The 19,048-nt window shown below is 42.4% G+C and overlaps 1 protein-coding gene across 4 annotated transcripts in view; it reads right to left on the bottom strand.

Moving 5' to 3' along the window:
- The window catches only part of SYNE1 (spectrin repeat containing nuclear envelope protein 1), a 631,505-nt gene that overhangs the window by 43,194 nt on the left and 569,263 nt on the right, over positions 1-19,048 (bottom strand). For all 4 annotated transcript variants that reach the window (XM_019526891.1, XM_019526894.1, XM_019526892.1 and 1 more), the window contains 4 exons: positions 15,732-15,857; positions 12,665-12,820; positions 9,464-9,622; positions 8,628-8,794 (listed from right to left, as the gene is read on the bottom strand). In XM_019526891.1, coding sequence (XP_019382436.1) covers positions 8,628-8,794; positions 9,464-9,622; positions 12,665-12,820; positions 15,732-15,857 — 608 coding nt within the window. The remainder of the gene's footprint in view (positions 1-8,627; positions 8,795-9,463; positions 9,623-12,664; positions 12,821-15,731; positions 15,858-19,048) is intronic.

Genomic DNA, 19,048 nt, shown 5'->3' with positions numbered 1-19,048 from the left:
AGAAAATGCTTGTTAACTCCAGCTGAGGATACAACTCTACACTGTCCTCCCCCGTCCTCCCCCAACCTTCTTTTCCTTAAAGTTTATCAGCAGCTTTACAAACCTGAAACCAGTTAAAAGTGTCTCATTTGAAATGTGAGATTTTTCCACTTAATTTCATATGCCATGGCAACTATGTTTGTCCCACTAAAATCGATGGCACTATTCTCATAGACATCAGTGAGAGCAGAAATTGGCTCTTTATGGTTAGTTTTTCAAAATTAGATGCAGCTGGCCTTCTGTGGGCACACAAAGAGCAGAAGGGGAACAATGAGTCATTTAGGCTTGTGCATGTACAGCAGGGAGTGGTACAGCCATTACTATTTAATGCTAGTGTTGCTGTAGTACTTGGGACTGGGACTCAGCTGTGCCAGGCACAGAACAGATAGGGGACAAAAAGGCAGTCCCTGCTCCAAAGAGCTGACAACACATGTTTAAGGCAAGAGATAGCCAGAATGGGAACATGAGGGAGAAATAAAAATATAGCCCTTTTCCTCTGCACAAAGGGCAAGGAACAATAACTACATTGTTAGCCAAAAATATGAAAAAGGGTGAGTGAGTCCCTGGCCTGAAGAGCAGGGGTGACTTGAGCATGATTCATTTAATTTAGAGGATATAACTATTTGTGGCTGTCTCTCTATGCTCTTCTGGAAGCACTGTGCCTGCTTAATACAGAATCAATCCAAGTGGAAAGCAGGGGATTCCAGGACAGTGTATTGGAGCTCTTTTTGGGACTTCCATTAAGTCACCCAAGCCGCCCCCCAACCTCCCCCAACAAAAACAAAAACAAAAACAAAAACAAAAACAAATCGGATCATAATAATCAAGACTGAATCCTACCTTTGTAGCTTAGGTGTGCCTCTACCTCTCCAGTGCCTCTCTACCTGGTCAATCAGGCCAGGGGTCCAAAAGCAGGCAGATATGATGCTAACCACATCACACCCTGCATGAACTGGCTACAGAAACGTATGTGCCTTAACCATGCCTGCCTAATGGGCCACCAGGCCCATTTGATAACGGTCCTTTGATAAAGGCACCATCTATCTCTTTTATGTTTGTAACGAATCTAGCACAAAAGTCCTGATCTGTGATTAAGGCTCCCAGGTACTAGTGCAGTACCAAGAATGCAGGGGCTTTTAAATGCTTCTTCAAATATGTAAGAACCTTGGCAACACAACATGTACCTTTAATTATATTGATTATGGGCTTGCAAAGACAAGACATGGACTTGTGCCGGCCCCCCAGGCTTGCCCAATTATTTTTCTTCCCCAGTTTGGGCATGAAGCCGTTTTTATCTTCTTTTGTATGACCATTAAAATGCAAATGTGTGAGAAAGACTGCATATTATATGCACACACACAAACTTATTTTCTGAGGTGGGATGGTGGAGGACACAGGGCCTTGTTACACATTCCTTTTGAACTGCTTAAATGTTGCTCAGTGTTAGTGCTAGACTGAGTTTGGAGCAGTTGCACCTTGGCTAGGGACAGAAGTTACACATACATTGGTTTAAGTGATCAGAAACTGGTTTAAACCTGTAACAGAACAGAAGCTCAGTGCACACAAAGCAGTTTCAAAATGGCTGAAACTGGTTTAAAATAAACCTGGTTGAATGTAGTATCAGACTTAACTAATTTAGATCAAACCAGTTTATGGAACTTCTGTCCCAGACACCTTCCTGGTTCAAGCTGACTCACAGTCCCCCAGCATCCCAGCATGCTCTGCAGCCCTGTACTGTCTGCTCTAGAGAGCAGGGTTGGCCCTGCCCCTCTGCTCCCTAGCCAAAGCAGTACTCTGGCTGGCTGAGGAGGAGGTAGGGGTGGGACACCTGGCTCCAGACTGCGGTCTGGTTTGCCTGCTGGGGTGGAGCAGCCCCTGCCAGGCACTTCCCTGACTCACCTCTGGAACGCAGGAAAAGGGGTGGCCAGACCCTGAGGGCCAGTCCAGCAGAATGAGGCAGAGGAGAGGTCAGAGAGCAGAATGAGGCAGAGAGAGGACCCTGCTGGGGTCTGCCTGGCAATGTCACAGCAGCCCCTGCCAGGCCGGTGGTGTGTGGCAAATCCAGATGTGCCACTGGCATCTCTCTTGGCACCCTCATAACCTCAGGGGGGCCATCAGCCATTACCCCCCATTCCCTGGCCAGCGAGGGTCAATCTCAGAGGAGGCACATCCCCCCTATTCCTCCCCTATGTGTCACCTATGCTCCCAGCTTTCCTCCAGCCTTGCAGCCAAAGCCAAAGGGAAGGGAAGGCTTGCTTTAGTCCCTCCTGCTTCTAGCCTGAGCAACTGCAGGCATATGGCTGCACTTCTAGAACATGTGTTCACTTGATTCTCAGTTCAATCTACATATTTTAGATTAACCTGTAAAGATTGCAGAGATTCTGTAAAGATTGGCTCAGGCTTTCTGACTGTCTGTACTTAGCTTAGAGGGTTGGCAAGCAGAGGCCGGACTAGGAGCTACAGCTGTGAGTTGCCACTACAGGGCTGGTGAGCCAGGACAGCTTTCTGTCCCTGTTCTAGGTGTGGGTGTGAGAGTGATGGGTTGTGGGGAGAGGGTAGGGTAATGAAAAAGGAGGTGGAAAGGAAATGGTGATGGGTAAGAGTGGTGAAATGAAGGAAGTCAGCTACTGAAGGATAGAACAAAAAGAAATTAAAAAAAAGATAATTAAAAAAATAAAGAGGAAGTATATTAAAGAAGTTCTTATGTTTTAATAACCTGGAATTTGGGATTGGAGTGTGGGGGTCGCTGGCTGTATTTTCCAGGGTGGCTGGGTGGCAGAAGCAGTGAGGGGAGCTGCTGCCCCACCCCAGGAAGGAAACCCCAGCTCATGGGGAGCCAATCTAGCCCCCTACCTTGTGTCTCCCCTCTTTCACCCACTCTGCCTGGACCCAACTCCTGGATCTGTTGGTGTCCTGTGAGCTGGCTAGCTGGTATGTGCTCTACAGGCCATATGCATGGGGTTGCACCCCTGGGGGTGGGAAGGTCTTGGTGCCAGAACCAGCCCCCGGGCAGTAGAGTTCAGGGTGTAAAAAGTTTGTCCATACAGAATAGGAGGGTGGGGGAGGAGACACTGCATCCTGGGATGCTTGAATTCTGCAATCTGGGTCACTCATTTTGGGGGGGGGGCACACATTAATGGAACATGAGCTGGGTGACATGGATCAGAGATTCCTAGAGTGGCATAACTTTAAGCTGTTTAAAGTGTGCTTAAAACCAGTTTCAGGTGCTAATGTGTAGAAAATCCAAGGATTAAGAGCTCCAGGAGCCACTTAAAATTAGTGGGTAACAAGGCCGTAAATCTCTATATTGTACAGTAACTCCAAATCCTAGCCCATGATCTCTTGTGAAAGATGGGGCCTGAAAGATTGTGGGATTAATGTAGTTCTGCTAGGAGGAACAAATCAGGCTGCATCAAGCCTGGACAGGCATCCTACCCTCAGCAGAATATAAAGGGAACCCCAAAGGGAACACAGTATTGCATTAAAGAGTGAAAATAAAAATAGAGTAGATTTTTCACGGAAAATCCCATGTGGCACTTTCTGTGTAGTGCTAACTACATAAGAAGCTTGGGATCAGTTCTTCTGCTCGCTAACAAGGATTCCAGATTCAAAATAGAGGCTTGGGACTGTCACATGGCTGGTTTAAGCATGTGCGGCTGTATAAATTTAGCAAGTGTGATATGCGAGTACAGTAAGTCCCTGCAGCTCACTGTACTTCTCTCATAGACCATATTATATCTTAGGCATTTGACCTTGCTCAGAAAGCAAAAGAATAAGCAATCCAATTGTTTGGCTCCATAGTTGAGAGAAAACATATCTGAAGATTTAAATTAGTCTGTTGAACTTGCAGTGATGATTTAACACTAGAGAAAGATACAGAGATTCATTAAGAGCCTACTGCAAATCAAGAAAAAGAAATGGAGGACATTTTGGAGCTGACAAAAATATGACGATCTTTTCAGCTTCAAAACACAGGCCTAGATATCTTAAGTTCTGCTTAAGTCTAAGCATATACTGCAATATAAAACAGAAGAGTGAATCATAAAGACCTCATAGCTACAATATTAGTCGTATAGATAGCTACTTACTAATATTAACTTAAAAACAACAGAAAAAGCCAGAAAGATTATGACAGCTAAATATGTCCATAACCAGTCTGTTGTTTATATCTGTTACACAAACACAATTTCTACAGTAATATCCTAATGCAAACAAGTCAGAATCGCAAAACTATTTAATTCCACGTCAAAAGGGAGAAAATTAAGACAGAAAAGAAAACGTTTTACTCTATGAGTTTGGAAAGACCTGTGTTCTCAAACTGGCAAGCACACCACTAATGAACTCTTTTATTCTTGCTAGAATGTCTCTGTTTGGGAAATAGTCTTCTCCTGATAATACCTGACAATACTGCAACATTATTTTATCACTTGAAATAAGTTAAACTGTATAGGGGGAAAAATGGAATACTCAAAGATCAGTAAGAGGAGTACTTTTTAGATCATACCTGCAGCTGAACTGAAAAATAACCTTATGATTCACATTACACAATAGCTTATCTTAAAAATACTGTGGAAATATACAAGCCTGGAAAAACTTCCAGAAGATTAAGTTAACAAATAAAAATCTTTAAATGCAGCTATGCACATTGTAGATGAGCTACAAACTGTTCACGAGACTACACACATTTTAATAACGTACAGGAAAGACTAGCTTAGCACTTGTAGTCTGAAATATATTTATATAGCCTCTTCAAGTCCCTGCCTTTTGGTTGTAGCCATGCCCCTTTGATGACATGTACAGTGGGTAGTCAAATGCAACCTCTAGTTTCTCTCGTGTGTCTATGTGATCTTAAAAGCAGTAGTAAAATCAGGTCTATGGTTTCATTCAGCATCTCTAAGCCATCTACAAGAAACAAGGCGGCTTCCACATAAGAACAATCAATGTGGGGCTCCAAAAGATTTAAGCAGGTACAAGCATTATTGTCTAACACAACTACATATAGACTGAGCAAAAACAGTAGTTTCTAGCTATAAATTCATGTTCCAATAACTAGTTTCTCAGCAAGCTGTATAAAATTCCAAAGAAATGCATTGAAAGAAAATAAATTGCTGCCTGCCTCGTGACATCGCAATTGCAGTCTGGGAGGTCTGAATCCACATTGCAGTCCTCTGCCATCTTCACAGCACATAAGTCCTCTGCCACCACCATGAAACTTTTCAGTATTAAAAACAAAAACATGCAGTCCAAGGTCTTGTAAAGACCGTGCTGGGGGAAAGCTTCCTTTTGCTAGTGAGTACCAGACCAAAAAAAAAAAAAGTCCAGGCTCCAAACAAATGTTAGCAGACCTTGTCTGATAACATGAGACTGAATGGTGACAAGTGGTCATGTTTCTAAATAAAACTTACATTCATCAACATGTGCCAGGCTTGATCTCCTGGAATGCAGGCCAGGAGTGTGAGGAAGAAGGGGGGAGGGACAGGAGCGGGGTGGGATTAAAAAGCCTTCAGTACAAACTTTGAGCAGTTGTGGACTTGGGAAAGTTCTTAATAAAGCATACACCCATACACTGTATACAGCTTTTGTTGCAGTGGGCCTTTTAAAAAAAATTGCAATTGGTGATTTAGAGGGAGAAAATATTTTTAGCCCTAAAAGGCAAGAAATGGGAAATGACACAGAGAGGTAGCTGTCTTTCTGAAGAGTTTCTACCTCCTCCTAAGGGAAGAGGTTGATGGAAAAAGAGAAAAAGAAAAACATGCTGCTTAAATCCTTGCAAATGACAAATAATTATAAACACACAGAGATTCTGAATGGCATTATTACTTCCCCTACCTCCAACACACAAGTTTGCTGCAAAGACCAGAAAAGTCTACTTTCAGACTACACAGATTTTTTTTAACATGAAGGTTTTCATTTGAAACAGAAACAAATATTATTTAGACTCAACCTATTGTGTTCTCGTGCATATTCTGAACAAAAAAGGCTGCATGACTGTATTCTTAAAAGCATTTTCCTATAATTTCCTATTGGTTGGTGGCTGCAAAAAATGAACCAATAAAAATACACTCCTGTGACAGATGAACTTGTCTTAATACTGAAACGCAAGCATGAGCAGTGTATATACATAACTGTTCATGAATATTGTCAGGGATGCAGAATTTTCACTGTAATATCAGCAGTGCCAAATATAAAACTGTACTTTGCAGATAAACTGCAACTAAGTCATGCATTTCAAACCTTAGCTAGAAATATGAAAACAATAACATATTCCAATACACTATATTTTATACCAAAGAGTTTCCAAAGCAATTTATCAGCCTGGTTTTGGAGATGCAAGCACCTGTCCACTAAGAAATGGGCCTAATTAATTTTCATAAAACGAGCTTGTGATTTAATAAGCAACAGTATTAAACACTACGCAGTTGGGCTATAGCTGAATTGGCAAAGGCTACATATCCCATCAGCAATCCTCTCAGCCATTTGGTACCCAAACCTTATGCACATAAACCTTATACACATTATCCAAATTTGTAGAGATCCTGTCACTCCCAATTAAATGTAGCCAGCTCTGGAGTGAATAGAAGCAACTGTTTTAACATTAGTTTATGCACATAATTACACAAATTCCTTTATGGCTGGGGACTAGCCATTTTAAAATGGAATAGGAATTTTAACAAATGGGTAATACATTACTTCTATAAGTTCCCTGAAAAGCCAACTGTGAGATCATCTGGAGATCAACCATCTCTTCCAATACCAAGCACAGCAAAATATATTTCTAGATCTCTATGGGCTACCTGAATATGCCATCATTTTTCATTAGAAACCTTTTAAAAACTTGACTATGGCATAAAGGGAGCAAAACAATTTTGTTTAAATATTAGAAGCCCATAAGTGATTTGTTTACCTATGGGTGATATATCACAACATCCTAAAGTTAGCAGGTTCTTGGCTTGAGATAAATGTCACTTCCTGACTAGTGTTCCATGAGTGACTATACATTTACTTTCATCCTAAATGGGCTGAACCCATGTAACTACTTTGTCAAAGTGAAAGCTGCTGAATAACCCTAGATAGATACAGAAATTTTAGAAGGAATGGTATAAGACAAAGAATGCCACTGGGGTGAATAAAGAAATGTAAAATAAGATGCTGTAAATAGGATAGTGAAATATCACACAGACAGTAATGCCCTTTAAGTCAAAGGCTCTCAAGCAACATGTTGAACACACATTACTATGCAGAATTCAGCACATATACATAGATATGGCAAAACATTTGTATGTGGACTGGAGAAGAGTACAGCTCAGAAAGGGCACTAACAAAAGTGAAACAGTTTTCACATATTAATGTGCAACATTATTTACTTCTCCAACCCAGTGGTGTCAAAAGTACAACCTGTGGGTTGAATCCAGACCGTGGAGCCACATAATCCAGCTTGTAGATCAGCAGACCAACCTCAAGTGCTGGCTCTGGCACTGCACGCTGCATGCAGTATGTGGACTGGACCTGGCACTGCAGGTCCTGCACACAATACAGGGGGTCAGTTTGGGGCATGGACTGCATGAAGCACCCCACCAGCCCAGCCCTGCGTGCTGGCTCTGGGGCTTGTCTAGATTGGGCCATGACAGAGGGACTGGTCCAGTGGGCACTGTATACAGCATGTGCCCCATCCTAGTCCTCTGTGTTGTGTGTGGTGCATGCGGCCAGTCTTGCCCCACGTGCCACATACAGGATTTGTCAGCCCTGGGGCCATGTGGCATATGTGGCTGGGAGGGGGAATGCGCTGCCTGTGGCATGAAAGTGGAACCTGTCACTGCATGTGGCACAACAGATCACCCTTCTGTGCTACATGCAGCACTGGGTCCAGCCTGCACACTGGGGGAAGCACATGCCCCATACTGACTGTTCATATCACATGCACAGTGAGCCTCAGGGCCAGGGCATACTGTGTGTAGTGTGTGGGCTGGACCTGGTGCTGCAAGTGCTGCACAGGGTCAATCCTGCTGGGGCCCACAAGGCCTCTTTGAGATTGACATCCATGCTCTAAACAAAATAAATTACTGAAAAGATATTTTAAAATGAAATAAAGGACTGTCTAGGCCTAATGGACATATGTCTATTTGCACTACTACATTACGCTCCCCCTTCAGTACTTGAAACAAACATGGGCAAACAAGCAATACTATGCTCTATGAACTATCCTTAACAACCAAAATGAGTCACCTAGCACCCTTTGTGCTGCCCTTTCAACACATATCAAGAAAGGACTTGCATCCAGCTGTAGGATCCAAACTAAAAAAAAAAAATTACTACCCCAGAGCAAAAGTCAGTAAGCCTCTGACTACAACTAGATTATAGTAACTCTAGGAAATACTGTGTTTGAACCACCTGCCTTAAACATCTAATGTACATATAGTAGAACAGGAAGGATAAATTCAATCAAATATGCTGATGGCTGAGAGCTGCAAATGCTCACAGTCAGATGAAGTTCTGAATCCTTCTTTGAGCGGAGAACACTCTCACCTGATGAGATTTTCAATATATAACTGTATCTTATGTAAGGTTTTAATAAAAAGAGCTGTTTTTACCTGGCTGCAATCAAGTCTAGAAGATGTTGCCATCTATCATTGATCTTGCCAAGTTTGTACTCAATCTCTGATGCTTTGGTCTCATGACTGGCTTTAGCAAGACGTTCTCCCATTTGTTGGAGCTGGATTTTATTCTCTTGGGCAACAGCTATTTCCTCTTGATAATCCTAGATGGCAGTGAACAATCATAGAGGTCAGGAAGCTTATTTCAGAACACATTTAGCTCAGCAGCGCTGGACCTATAATACACACAAGCACTGACCAAGGCTACATTATATGTGGAAAATCTTTATAGCTGGTTTGTTATTTTATGTCTCCAAAAATTGGCTGAACGTATGACATCTGATTTATTGCAAGGTTAACAGGTTAATCATGCTTAAATGTAACATCTGCTGGGGGGAAGGGGCAAGCTTTGCTTAGAAATAGTATGCTGTATGAAGAAATCCTCACAAACCTTACCAGCTAAACATGAATAATCTAATCAAATAAGTATTTTCCAAATACATTTACAGCAGTTAAGAAGATCACCAGGGACAGTGACTCAACACTTAGTCAACCATTCACTTCCGTTGGCTTGTAAGCATCTGACCTATTTTGTCATATTTTGATAAGTCCATCCATTTCAAAATGTTAGCGAGAAAAGATGCATAGCCAAAGAAGAGAAGAAGCCAGAAAAAAATCTCACCGGAACTTACAGACTGCCGTACTGACTTGGACCAGCCATCCAGCTAATCCAATATCCTCTCAACAACACAGGCAGAATACCCAGGCACAACAGGAGAAAAGGCGTTGATGTCTAAGCACATCTAAGCATCAATAACAAAAAAGCACTGTACCTTCTTGAGCTTCTCTATCATCTCTTCAATGAGGATATCTCCATTCTGAGAAACTTTACTTTCCATTTGTGTCAGCCACTCACAGAGCTCCTTGTTCTTCTCGCTGAAGACTGCCCACTCATTCAGTCTCTCATTCACCTGTTGCCGTCTTAAGGAGACCTTATAATGTTTACGGAGGGAGAAAATAAAAACTCTACACAACTAGTAGGCGACAAAAGCCCATTCAACATCAAAAATAAATTCTTGAGCCTCTGCAAAAGGTTTGAGCTGCCTTTAAAATTGTGCTCAAGAAAACCCTGCATGGCTCTTTAGGAGCTTAAAGATCAGTGTTAATCTCAGGATTCCGGTCAGCCAGATCTCGCTATGTGTGGGGAGGAGTCTATGGGTGATGATACTCAGAGGCCCATAAATATATTTTGCTTCATAGGAAGATAAATACTTTAGGTCTTTAAGTGAGGCTGCCAAAGCAAAGCAAAAACTGAGTGAGGGCTTTTCTTGGGAGTTGGCCCATTTCTTGTTTTTGGAGTCATTATTTTCATTTATTAAGATTCACATGCGACACTAGCTTTGTTTGCTTATTTGAGAGAACAAATGCCCAAAAGACAGGTGGATTAGCACACGTGTGAGACTTAAAACAATCACATGTTCCAGAAAGCAAACCAAAGGGATTTTTAAGAAGAAACAGACATAACACAGGCCAAACTGTTAAAGGATATTTACACACAGTATATTTTCAATGTATAATCCCCTGGCCTGTCTGCAAATATACAGATTTTTCTGGGTGCATCCACTTGTGCAGAACTGCTCTTATGCAACCAGAGATTCTCCAGGGTTAAAACAGTGCTATCTCTGAAAGTAACAGGAAACAAGTGCAGAGTCAAAGAGAACGAGGCAATAGCACCTAGAGGAAGTGGAAACAAAAAGCCTGATCTACGTTTACATGTTTCCGTAATGATATTACCCTCTCAGCCTGTGAAACACAACAATGCTGGTCAGAAAGGAAGATCCCCTGAAAACACATTAAACAGAGAGGGTACACAGTAAACTAATCTGTCTGGTTAGAATTTCTGACAGTTGCATGACTATAACGTAATGGCATCTTACTCGCTTCTCCCTCTTCAGTAATCTGAGTTACTTCTGAGATTACCCCTGCATCTTCCACAGATAGCATGAACACTGCACCTGCCCTTTCATGTATAACCTACTTCTGTTTTCTAACTAAAGCTTTAGATTTTTTTTAAGTGAGACCCAAGCAGCAGCACACTTCCTTTTGGTGGTTCTAAACTTGATAGTATCTTACCGGAAACATACAGCTGCTGAACAAGAAAAAACAATCCTACAGCTCTACAGCCTCATTTCACTTGGTTACTTCTGAAACATTTAATATATAAATGACCTAATGGGGTATAATATGTTTAACTGCCCCTTTCCTTTCTTCTAAAGAATCTCTCTCTAGTGACTGCAGAATAGTGCAGAACATACCCAAACCAGTTTTTAAGATAGTTGCTAATGGTGGGGCAGCAGAAAGTTGAGCCTGGGCTAACTTTCTGAGTGTTTGCTATACTTCTCAGTCAGGTTTTGCAATCTGCACTGAGCAATCAACTGCCGTGCTGTAAAACTGGTATAAAAGTTACGTTGTTTAAAGCAGTTATAGCTACATAGGCATCCTCTAAGAATTTAAAACAAGAGTCTGAGAAAACGAGTGAGAGTGCCAAGTTATATTCCAGCTCATCAATGGTATGTTCAGCTTCTCCTTTATTTCATGAGAGTTTATAATGCATAAGTCTATTCTCACACAAACTGTTTACTTGCAACTTCTCTCAACAGGTTTTTGAACAAGACAGCTATTCACTGTTTTCTAGATACTGGATTATTGAAACACAATAACAGTAATCCTCCTGGACAAAAAACAACCCCAAACCTTGATTTCTAAGCATAAGAAGAAAGTGTAAAACGCAGCAATCATACTGTAAATTTATAACCGAGTGGTATCAAGGATTACCTTCCGCTCAGAGGAAGACAAATGGGCAAGCAGCGTTTATTAAAAAAACCAGGAACAGCAGAAAGTATCAACAGAGTATGAGGTACAGTAGGATTCTTTTCTCCATATCATGAAGAATGTTTTTGTATCCAGTCCCACAAAGCTAACATTACTCTCTTATTTTTTTATTGTGCCTGTTGGCCAACAACATCACAGACTTTAATACAGATTCCCCAAGTTTGCTCATATTCTACTTCACTGACCATTCTCAGAAAGTCTGAAAATACTGGTGGTTACCAAAACAAACACTTAAAATATATACTGGAGAAATGTTCTGCCATCACAAATACAAAGAGATATACCATATTTCTTTTCTTTGTTTTGTTTGGCATAACCACTACTCAAGAGCTGACAGAATTTCACTGGGAGAATCTGTCTGCAGAAATGTAAGGATGAGTTTTTTTAGGGACTGCAAGCAGATTATGTACAAATCCTTTAACTATTAGGTCAGTCTTAGCTCCCTTTCAGAAGTGAGATTGTTCTTAATTACTATTCCATTTCACAGGCAAATTTTTGGTTATTCCACTCTGCATTTGCTGTTGAGTGTTCCCCCTTAAATTTATACTTGCTGTTAAATCTTCTCATTTTAGGCCAGGTGCAGACATTATACTTTTACCAGTATAAATGATTGAAAATAGTCTACACCTGGAGTACAGTAGAAGTTTGGCGCACAGGCTGATTGAAAAATGGTGGAACCCCATCTAAGTTTTGCTCCCCTCCCACCAAAGGGCAAATGCGTGTTCTGTTTGCTACTGATCTAAACTATGCTGCTTACAAAAAAAACTGTGTAACTTAGACTGATTCCTCCTCGGGCTTTTTGAATGTCTGTACCTACCCTTAATGTCTTTGTAGTTGAAGTGGACATTTTTCTGTTTTCTGGTTTAAAAACTGGCAAACTGGCATGGCTAAATAATATTTTTCTATCTAACCCTTAAAAATCATGTGTTGAACATCTCAATAAAACTTCCATTTGAGGTGCCAAATTTGACTTCTAGTTCCGCAGAGAAAGACTCACAAGATTATACCCTAACAAATTAACAGACTTCAGTTTTAAGTCAATCCCAGGATCTGGTTAGTACCTGTCTGTTCCAACAGTTGCTTTTCATATTTAGATGTCCCTGCATCACCTTTATCTGCATAACTGATTTGAAGCTGTTTACCTGGTGGCACAGCTCCTCCCACTGTCTATGCAGTAGCTCAATGCGTTCATTCAGGATTGAGATATCATCAGCACTGATGTAGACAGACAGGGTCTCCTTCAGCAGAGTGAGATGTGCAAGGTCATCTGTCCACCCTTCCACAGCATTTTCCAGCTCCTTGTAAAAGAAATGAAAAACTTGCATGAAGAATCAGGATGCTAACCAGAAGTTCAGCAAGAATCACATCATAAAAACTTGCAAGTGCTTACGAAGCTTGAACAGGAACATTAAGATCTAGTTGTATATAGCAAAGCCACAAATTAGAGGCAGAATGTCAGTGATATTTAAAGGCAACACTACTTGAAACCAGTATTATACTATGAAGGCTTAGAAGGAAGATCATGTTGGTAGGAAAAAAAGGTACAGGAAAATGTGTCAGCCATGAAGAAAGGAGTCATAGGTTTGAAATTAACTCCCATAGTCAAACTTCAGGGCTAGGGACAGACATTACACATAAACCAGTTTAAGTGATCAGAAACTGGTTTAAACTGGTAACAGAACAGATGTTCAATGCACATAAGCCAGTTTGAAAATGGCTGAAACCAGTTTGAGATAAACCTAGTTGAATGTAGTATATCAGACTTGACTGATTTGGCTCAAACCAGTTTATGCAATGTCTATCCCAGACCCCTTGCTGGTTTAAGTTAAACCAGACTCCCCCAGCATCCCAGCATGCTCTCTGGGCGGGCAGGGCTCTCTGCTCCACAGCAGGGCTGGCCCCTCCCCTCTGCTCCCTGGCTGGAGCTCAGGCAGAGACTGCAGGCACAGCAGGGTCTGCCTGGCTTCCCCCTGCTCTGCCCACCACCTCGCTGCTTCCTCCTTCCCTTCTATCTCCCACAGCATAGACCCTAGCCCCACACACCCTAGGCATGTGGTATACTAGCTAATGCTAAGAGGTGTCTCCAATTTCACTGGGACAGGCAGACAGAACAGTGACTGCTTAGGGTGTTTTGGAGCTAACCAACAGGTTAGCTGGTAAGCTGTTTAAGAAGAGTTTGAAGTAATGGAGAGAGGCTATTTTTTGCTGATGAGGTGATAAACACTGTTATCAGCCCCTTGCTAGATTGCTTGCCTGTCAGTTTTCTGCAGACAGTATAAAGAGGCAGGAAGGGAGATTGAAAAGCTCTGTATCATCAACAGATGCAGGCACTGCACAGCCCCCTTGCCTTAGAGTGCTAGCAAGCAGCTGGGGGCTGGCAAAACTCCTGCACCTTGATCAGCCAGTGGGGAAAAGCCTGGGATCGTGCAGGCAGACCTTCCTAATCAGATGTCTTGCCAGGGCCTGGCTATACCCCGCCCTCAGCTCAGCCCTGTGGAAGGGACAGGAGGCCACTGCAGGCATGTGCCTGAATTTCCTCAGTTCAGAGAGAATATCTGTCTGGTTACAAACCATTTCAGCCTAGCCAGGTTAGACTAACCTGCAAAGATTGAATCAATTCAGGCTTAGGCTTTTTGAATGTTTGTCCCTAGTCCAAAGATGTTTAGATTTAGGGTTTTGGTTTGGGAACATTTTTAGTGACTGGCTTTGGAATTTATACCATGTTCATCCTCTACAATACCCTTTGGTATATCCAGTTTGTTTCTAAACTGCAACGAGGCTGCTGGTAAACAATGAGGAGCAGGAAATTCCCTACTCCCCAGCTACATCCCCTGAGCACATGGAAGAGGCTGCTGGGGAGCCAGGAGTTCCCTACTACATGGGTATCACTTCCACAGCCCTGACTGCACACCTGCTTTTTGAAGGTCTGGGGTGCCACAAGCCAATATCAGAGAGCCTTTCCCTGACATCAGGCTCAAAGTGCCCTGGACCTTTAAAAAATGGGTGTGCAGCTGAGAGCCCTGGCTGAATGCCCACCAACTTTTTTGAGTTCCTTGAGTGCCATAAGCCTGGCATCAGGCTCCTGGTACCCCCAGGGTGTAGCTGGAGACTAGGGAGCTTTCCCCATTCTGAGCTGCACATGGCCCTTTAAAAAGGCATCTGGCCTTAGCACCTGGGGATGGAGGCGTTTCTCCCATCTCCAGATGGACTCGTGCATTTAAAGAACCTCCTGGCACATATAGCTGGGGATAAGGGAACTTCTTTCATCCCCAACTCTTTAAACCAGTGCATGCAGCTGGTGATGGGAGAAGCTCCCCCATTCCCAGCTGTGTGCCCAGCATCCTCTGGGGATAGGACAGGGGGAAACTGAGTCTGGGACCCACAGCTGCTCCCAAACTAATCCCACCAATTAGGCGGGGGAGGTTTTCTTTTGGAGCTAAGAGCTGCTTCATGTCCTGAAGCTCTCTAGGTTCTGGCATCTGAAAGGGTCTTAAAAATCAAGGACTGCAGGGCACAGCTCTTTAACATGCCAGGTCCCAGCAAGACCACATCACAATGAAGACTAGAAGCTGATGTCAGCAGTGAGACAAAAGCAGTTAGGTTACAGACCTGGGGCTGCCCTGGTTCTAATGTTGACAGTCAGTTGATTATCAGCATTGGGAAGATGTGGCATGACACATTCAGTTTACAGCACCAAATTAACCAGCCACAAAGACGGTATGCATTTTTTGAGTATTTCCCCCCCCCACACTTTATAGTACCATAAATTTGATGAACACCTGGCATGTTTCTATTAATGGTATGATGTCAGAAATATAATGTGTACCAGTGGCTTAATGCAGCACAAATGTGTGTACTTCAAAGTGTTCCAGTACAGATAACTTAAATGCCACTGTTTTAACACCTGTGAGTTTACTTTTTTCAGTGGCAGTTTTATTAAATAAAGATTCAAAAATATTAAAAAATGCCAATACTTTTATGATACTTTATGGACTGAGTTCTGATCTCACTTATAGTGATTTTACATGAGTACAGCTTGATTTATGCCAATGTGAGATCAGAATCCAGCCCTATCTTTCAAGTGCTATGTAAACATAACCTAGTAAACCAGTGAGAATTAACTATGGGGCATTGGTCTGTAAGATCACAAATACCAGGAATAACAACAGAAGGTGCTACAATACAAAATGTGCAGATCTGATGCTTTACCTTGCAGCGAATCTGCTCTGTATGCAGCTCATCATGGTGCTTTGGCAATGGCTGTGAAAGCTTTTTCTTGAAGGATCTTAGTTTCTCCAGGGAATCTGCTATGCCCTTTTCACATTTTTCCCAGTCCTGAAAGCAGAACAATAATTATTATTTGACTGTAATTCAGATTTAAATTATGCTCAGGCACACTGATTACATAACTACCAAGCAGCAGCGATATCTGCATAATAGCCCATAAACACAATGTTATACAATAGTCAAGGCTCAGGCCTTGTGGTTTGTACCATTACATTATATTGTTCTTATACACTGCTCTGTGAGAAGCAGCATGCAAATCTAAAGCATTTTCCTTACCACAAGGTGAACAGAGGAATAAACTCCAGCACAGCTTGAGATGGTGACAGCAGCTCCTGGGTGCAGCATATACATGCACACCTGGGACCACAGCAGTTAGAGGTGGGATGGAGCAGCTCTGGGCTGGCAGCAGGCTTGTGGGGGGTCAGCCCTGGGCTCCGGTGTTGAAGGGGCTGTCTGGGGCATGAAGGTACTACAGTATAGCCGGCAGGCAGCCCCCACATTGCAGAACCCTTGCAGCCAGCCCTAACCACAGTCTACACATGCATTGAGGTGGCATAAATTACTCTGCCATAGGATAATACTTGTCCTGGACAGTACTATTCTACAAAGGAGTCAATTAAATTACTGCGTCCTAATACGAGTGCACGTGTAGATGGTGATGCTTTACTGTGGAGATAGTCAACTTGACAGTAAAGTGCATGTGTAGAGTACTACAGGCCTACAAATTCTGTCCTTTCTGTGTTCCTTTCTCTTCCATAAAGGGACATCTCTTTTGAAACATCTTCATTATACATTCTTGCAATAGCAGTCCCATTTTGATGATTACGATCCCAGTTAGATACCTGATCCAAATACTGCAAGATTGGATCCAAGGGCTCTAAACAGTAGAATGGAGGAGCTCATGTACTTCTCGAAAATGCAAAATACAGAGTGTGCCATCCAGTATACACGTATACCAATAACATTCATGAAGTAAGACTGCTATAGGTCTGCTTCCTACCTGCCTGCTTTGATCTTATTCAAAAGCAACTGAGAAAATATGCATACTCAACAGCTGTGTGTACAGAGCAAGATGCTAGGCTAGACTTTTGCTTCAGAAGCTCCTCCTTATGGTGGCAGACAAACATGGAAGTAAACGGTTTAGACAATGGATGGGAATTCTCCAGATTATTCCTCCTTTTATGTGGCAAGATTCCATTTCTGAACAAATGTTTTCAGTGAGAATTTCAACATAAAGATTTTTGTTTCGTCATGTTGCATTTTGAGAAAGGAGAAACTTTCAGCTGTAGGTTGTAAAATTCCATCTAAGTAAATGTTTTTGATTATCCAAGAAATGATGAAGGAAGCAGGAAGGTAGCAAATGGAAATGCACTACTCCACCGAAAAGCAGGCATTGACTTAATATTGAATTGTTAAGGTGATTTCAGTTCATCACACACTGAACAAACTAGAGAACAAACTCTGGAAAAATAAGTGCTGTGTGAGCATGAGTCATAAAATGCATTAGACCTCAACCTTCAACAGGAAAATGCATAAAGAAAAGTGGGTAGGGTAGAGTGGGGAAAGGGGTCATTCAAGTGTGTGTTAATGGCTTATGTGTAAACTGCACATTATTTACCCAAAGTTCTCAGAAATGGCATAACTCGGGGCTCTCCAACTTCTAGGCAGTTGGAGGCTGCAGGCAATGTGGGCTACAGACCCAGGGGTCTCATGTTGTATGGGCAACCCCTTCCTCCACCACCATGCAGACAGCTCAGCTCTTCCCCACCCCCTGCCATACACACAGCCTAGCTCCCCACCACTGTGCACAACCTCCCACCCTAGGTGTATGCACTGCACAGGCAGCCTGACCTGTAGTGCAGGCAGCACACCTGCAGTACACAGCATGGACAGCTTGGCTCTGTCATTTGTGATGCATGCAGTGCATGCAGCCTAGCATCAAAGCATGGAAAGCCTTGGCCCCCTCCGCTGCTGCACTTCCCAAACCCCCTCTGCTCCCAGATATGGGAGGGGGAGACCCTGAAGACCTTGGTTGTCATTGCCACATGAGCAATGGGGGCCAGCAGTGGCTAGGCAGGAACCCACCAGCCACAGATTATTTTCTTGCAGGCCACATACAGCCCATGGCTGCCAGTTGGACAGCCCTGACAAAACTATTCATGCTTAGTAAAAATCTCTGTGTTAATTGCATAAAGATTAAAATTTCTACAACTGTCAGCCAGCACTCAACTTCACTATTTTAGCTTTGTAACTCTAATAAAACTTCCATTGCCATCTCTGTTGCCTTGATTAGCTCTTTACTAGTGATGAGCAAACCTCATTATGCAAATAAGTGTCTAGAAGCTTAATGCTTAACTGCACCATTTGAGATCTTGCCTTTCTGATATGGATTGTATTGTTCTTCCTAAACTTAAAACATTCTTCCTAAGAAAGAAAGTAGGAAGGACCCCTATACACCTTCCTTTCTGTCTAAAAGGAATTTCCAAAGAGCAATCCCATGCCCCGTATGTCCCTGTGGGATGTGTTTTGGTAAGAGTGGGGTTGGACTGTTGCTGTAGCCCCATGATAGTCCATGAAACATGCAAGAGGCAAGGGCTTTTTTTGGTGTTATCTTTCATTGCACCAGCTCTCCCAACTATACAGTCAATCCAAAACAAGATCTCTTTAAAAAAACCCTGCATTTTAGAAGAGATAGTTTGTTTCCCACATTTTCACGTATTGGGAAATTATTTGGGCATCTTTTGGTTGCCACACCAAATAACTGTGAATTAAGTCAGTGTTCATGTACAGCAACTAATTGACAGTCAAAAGACATTCCAATCCATTTTCTTCAGTTTAAAATTATGTCATTCACTTCCTTGATTCTTTCCCCCCTTAGATTTTGTTTTCTTTTGTTCCAGCCACTTATTTCAGTGATTCTTTTTTCCTCTACTTCTTACTTTCAAGCTGTACTAATGCTTCATGCTCTTCTTTTTCCCACTCAAGGTTCTTTTCTGTGTTTTATCTATTTTTTCAGGCATACAAAGAATACTTTCTGCACAAACCCCTGCCTGCATCCTGCTTTTCCTTCTTCATCTGTCAAACATGTCTCTGCACAGTGGGGTCACCCATACAGCAAAGGGCAAAATGTATTCTTCTTCAAGGAACTACCACCAGTGCTCCACAAGTTGGCCATAGGATCATTACAGAGCAACTTGGGATGCTGCCTCCTTTTTGGATTATAATTAGGGTTTTTGGGG

Source organism: Gavialis gangeticus, unplaced genomic scaffold (genome assembly GCF_001723915.1).
Source record: "Gavialis gangeticus isolate Ggan-Ray unplaced genomic scaffold, GavGan_comp1, whole genome shotgun sequence".
NCBI lineage: Eukaryota > Metazoa > Chordata > Crocodylia > Gavialidae > Gavialis > Gavialis gangeticus.
Note: the sequence above shows the minus strand (reverse complement) of the source record. Positions and strands in the feature narration are given on the sequence as shown.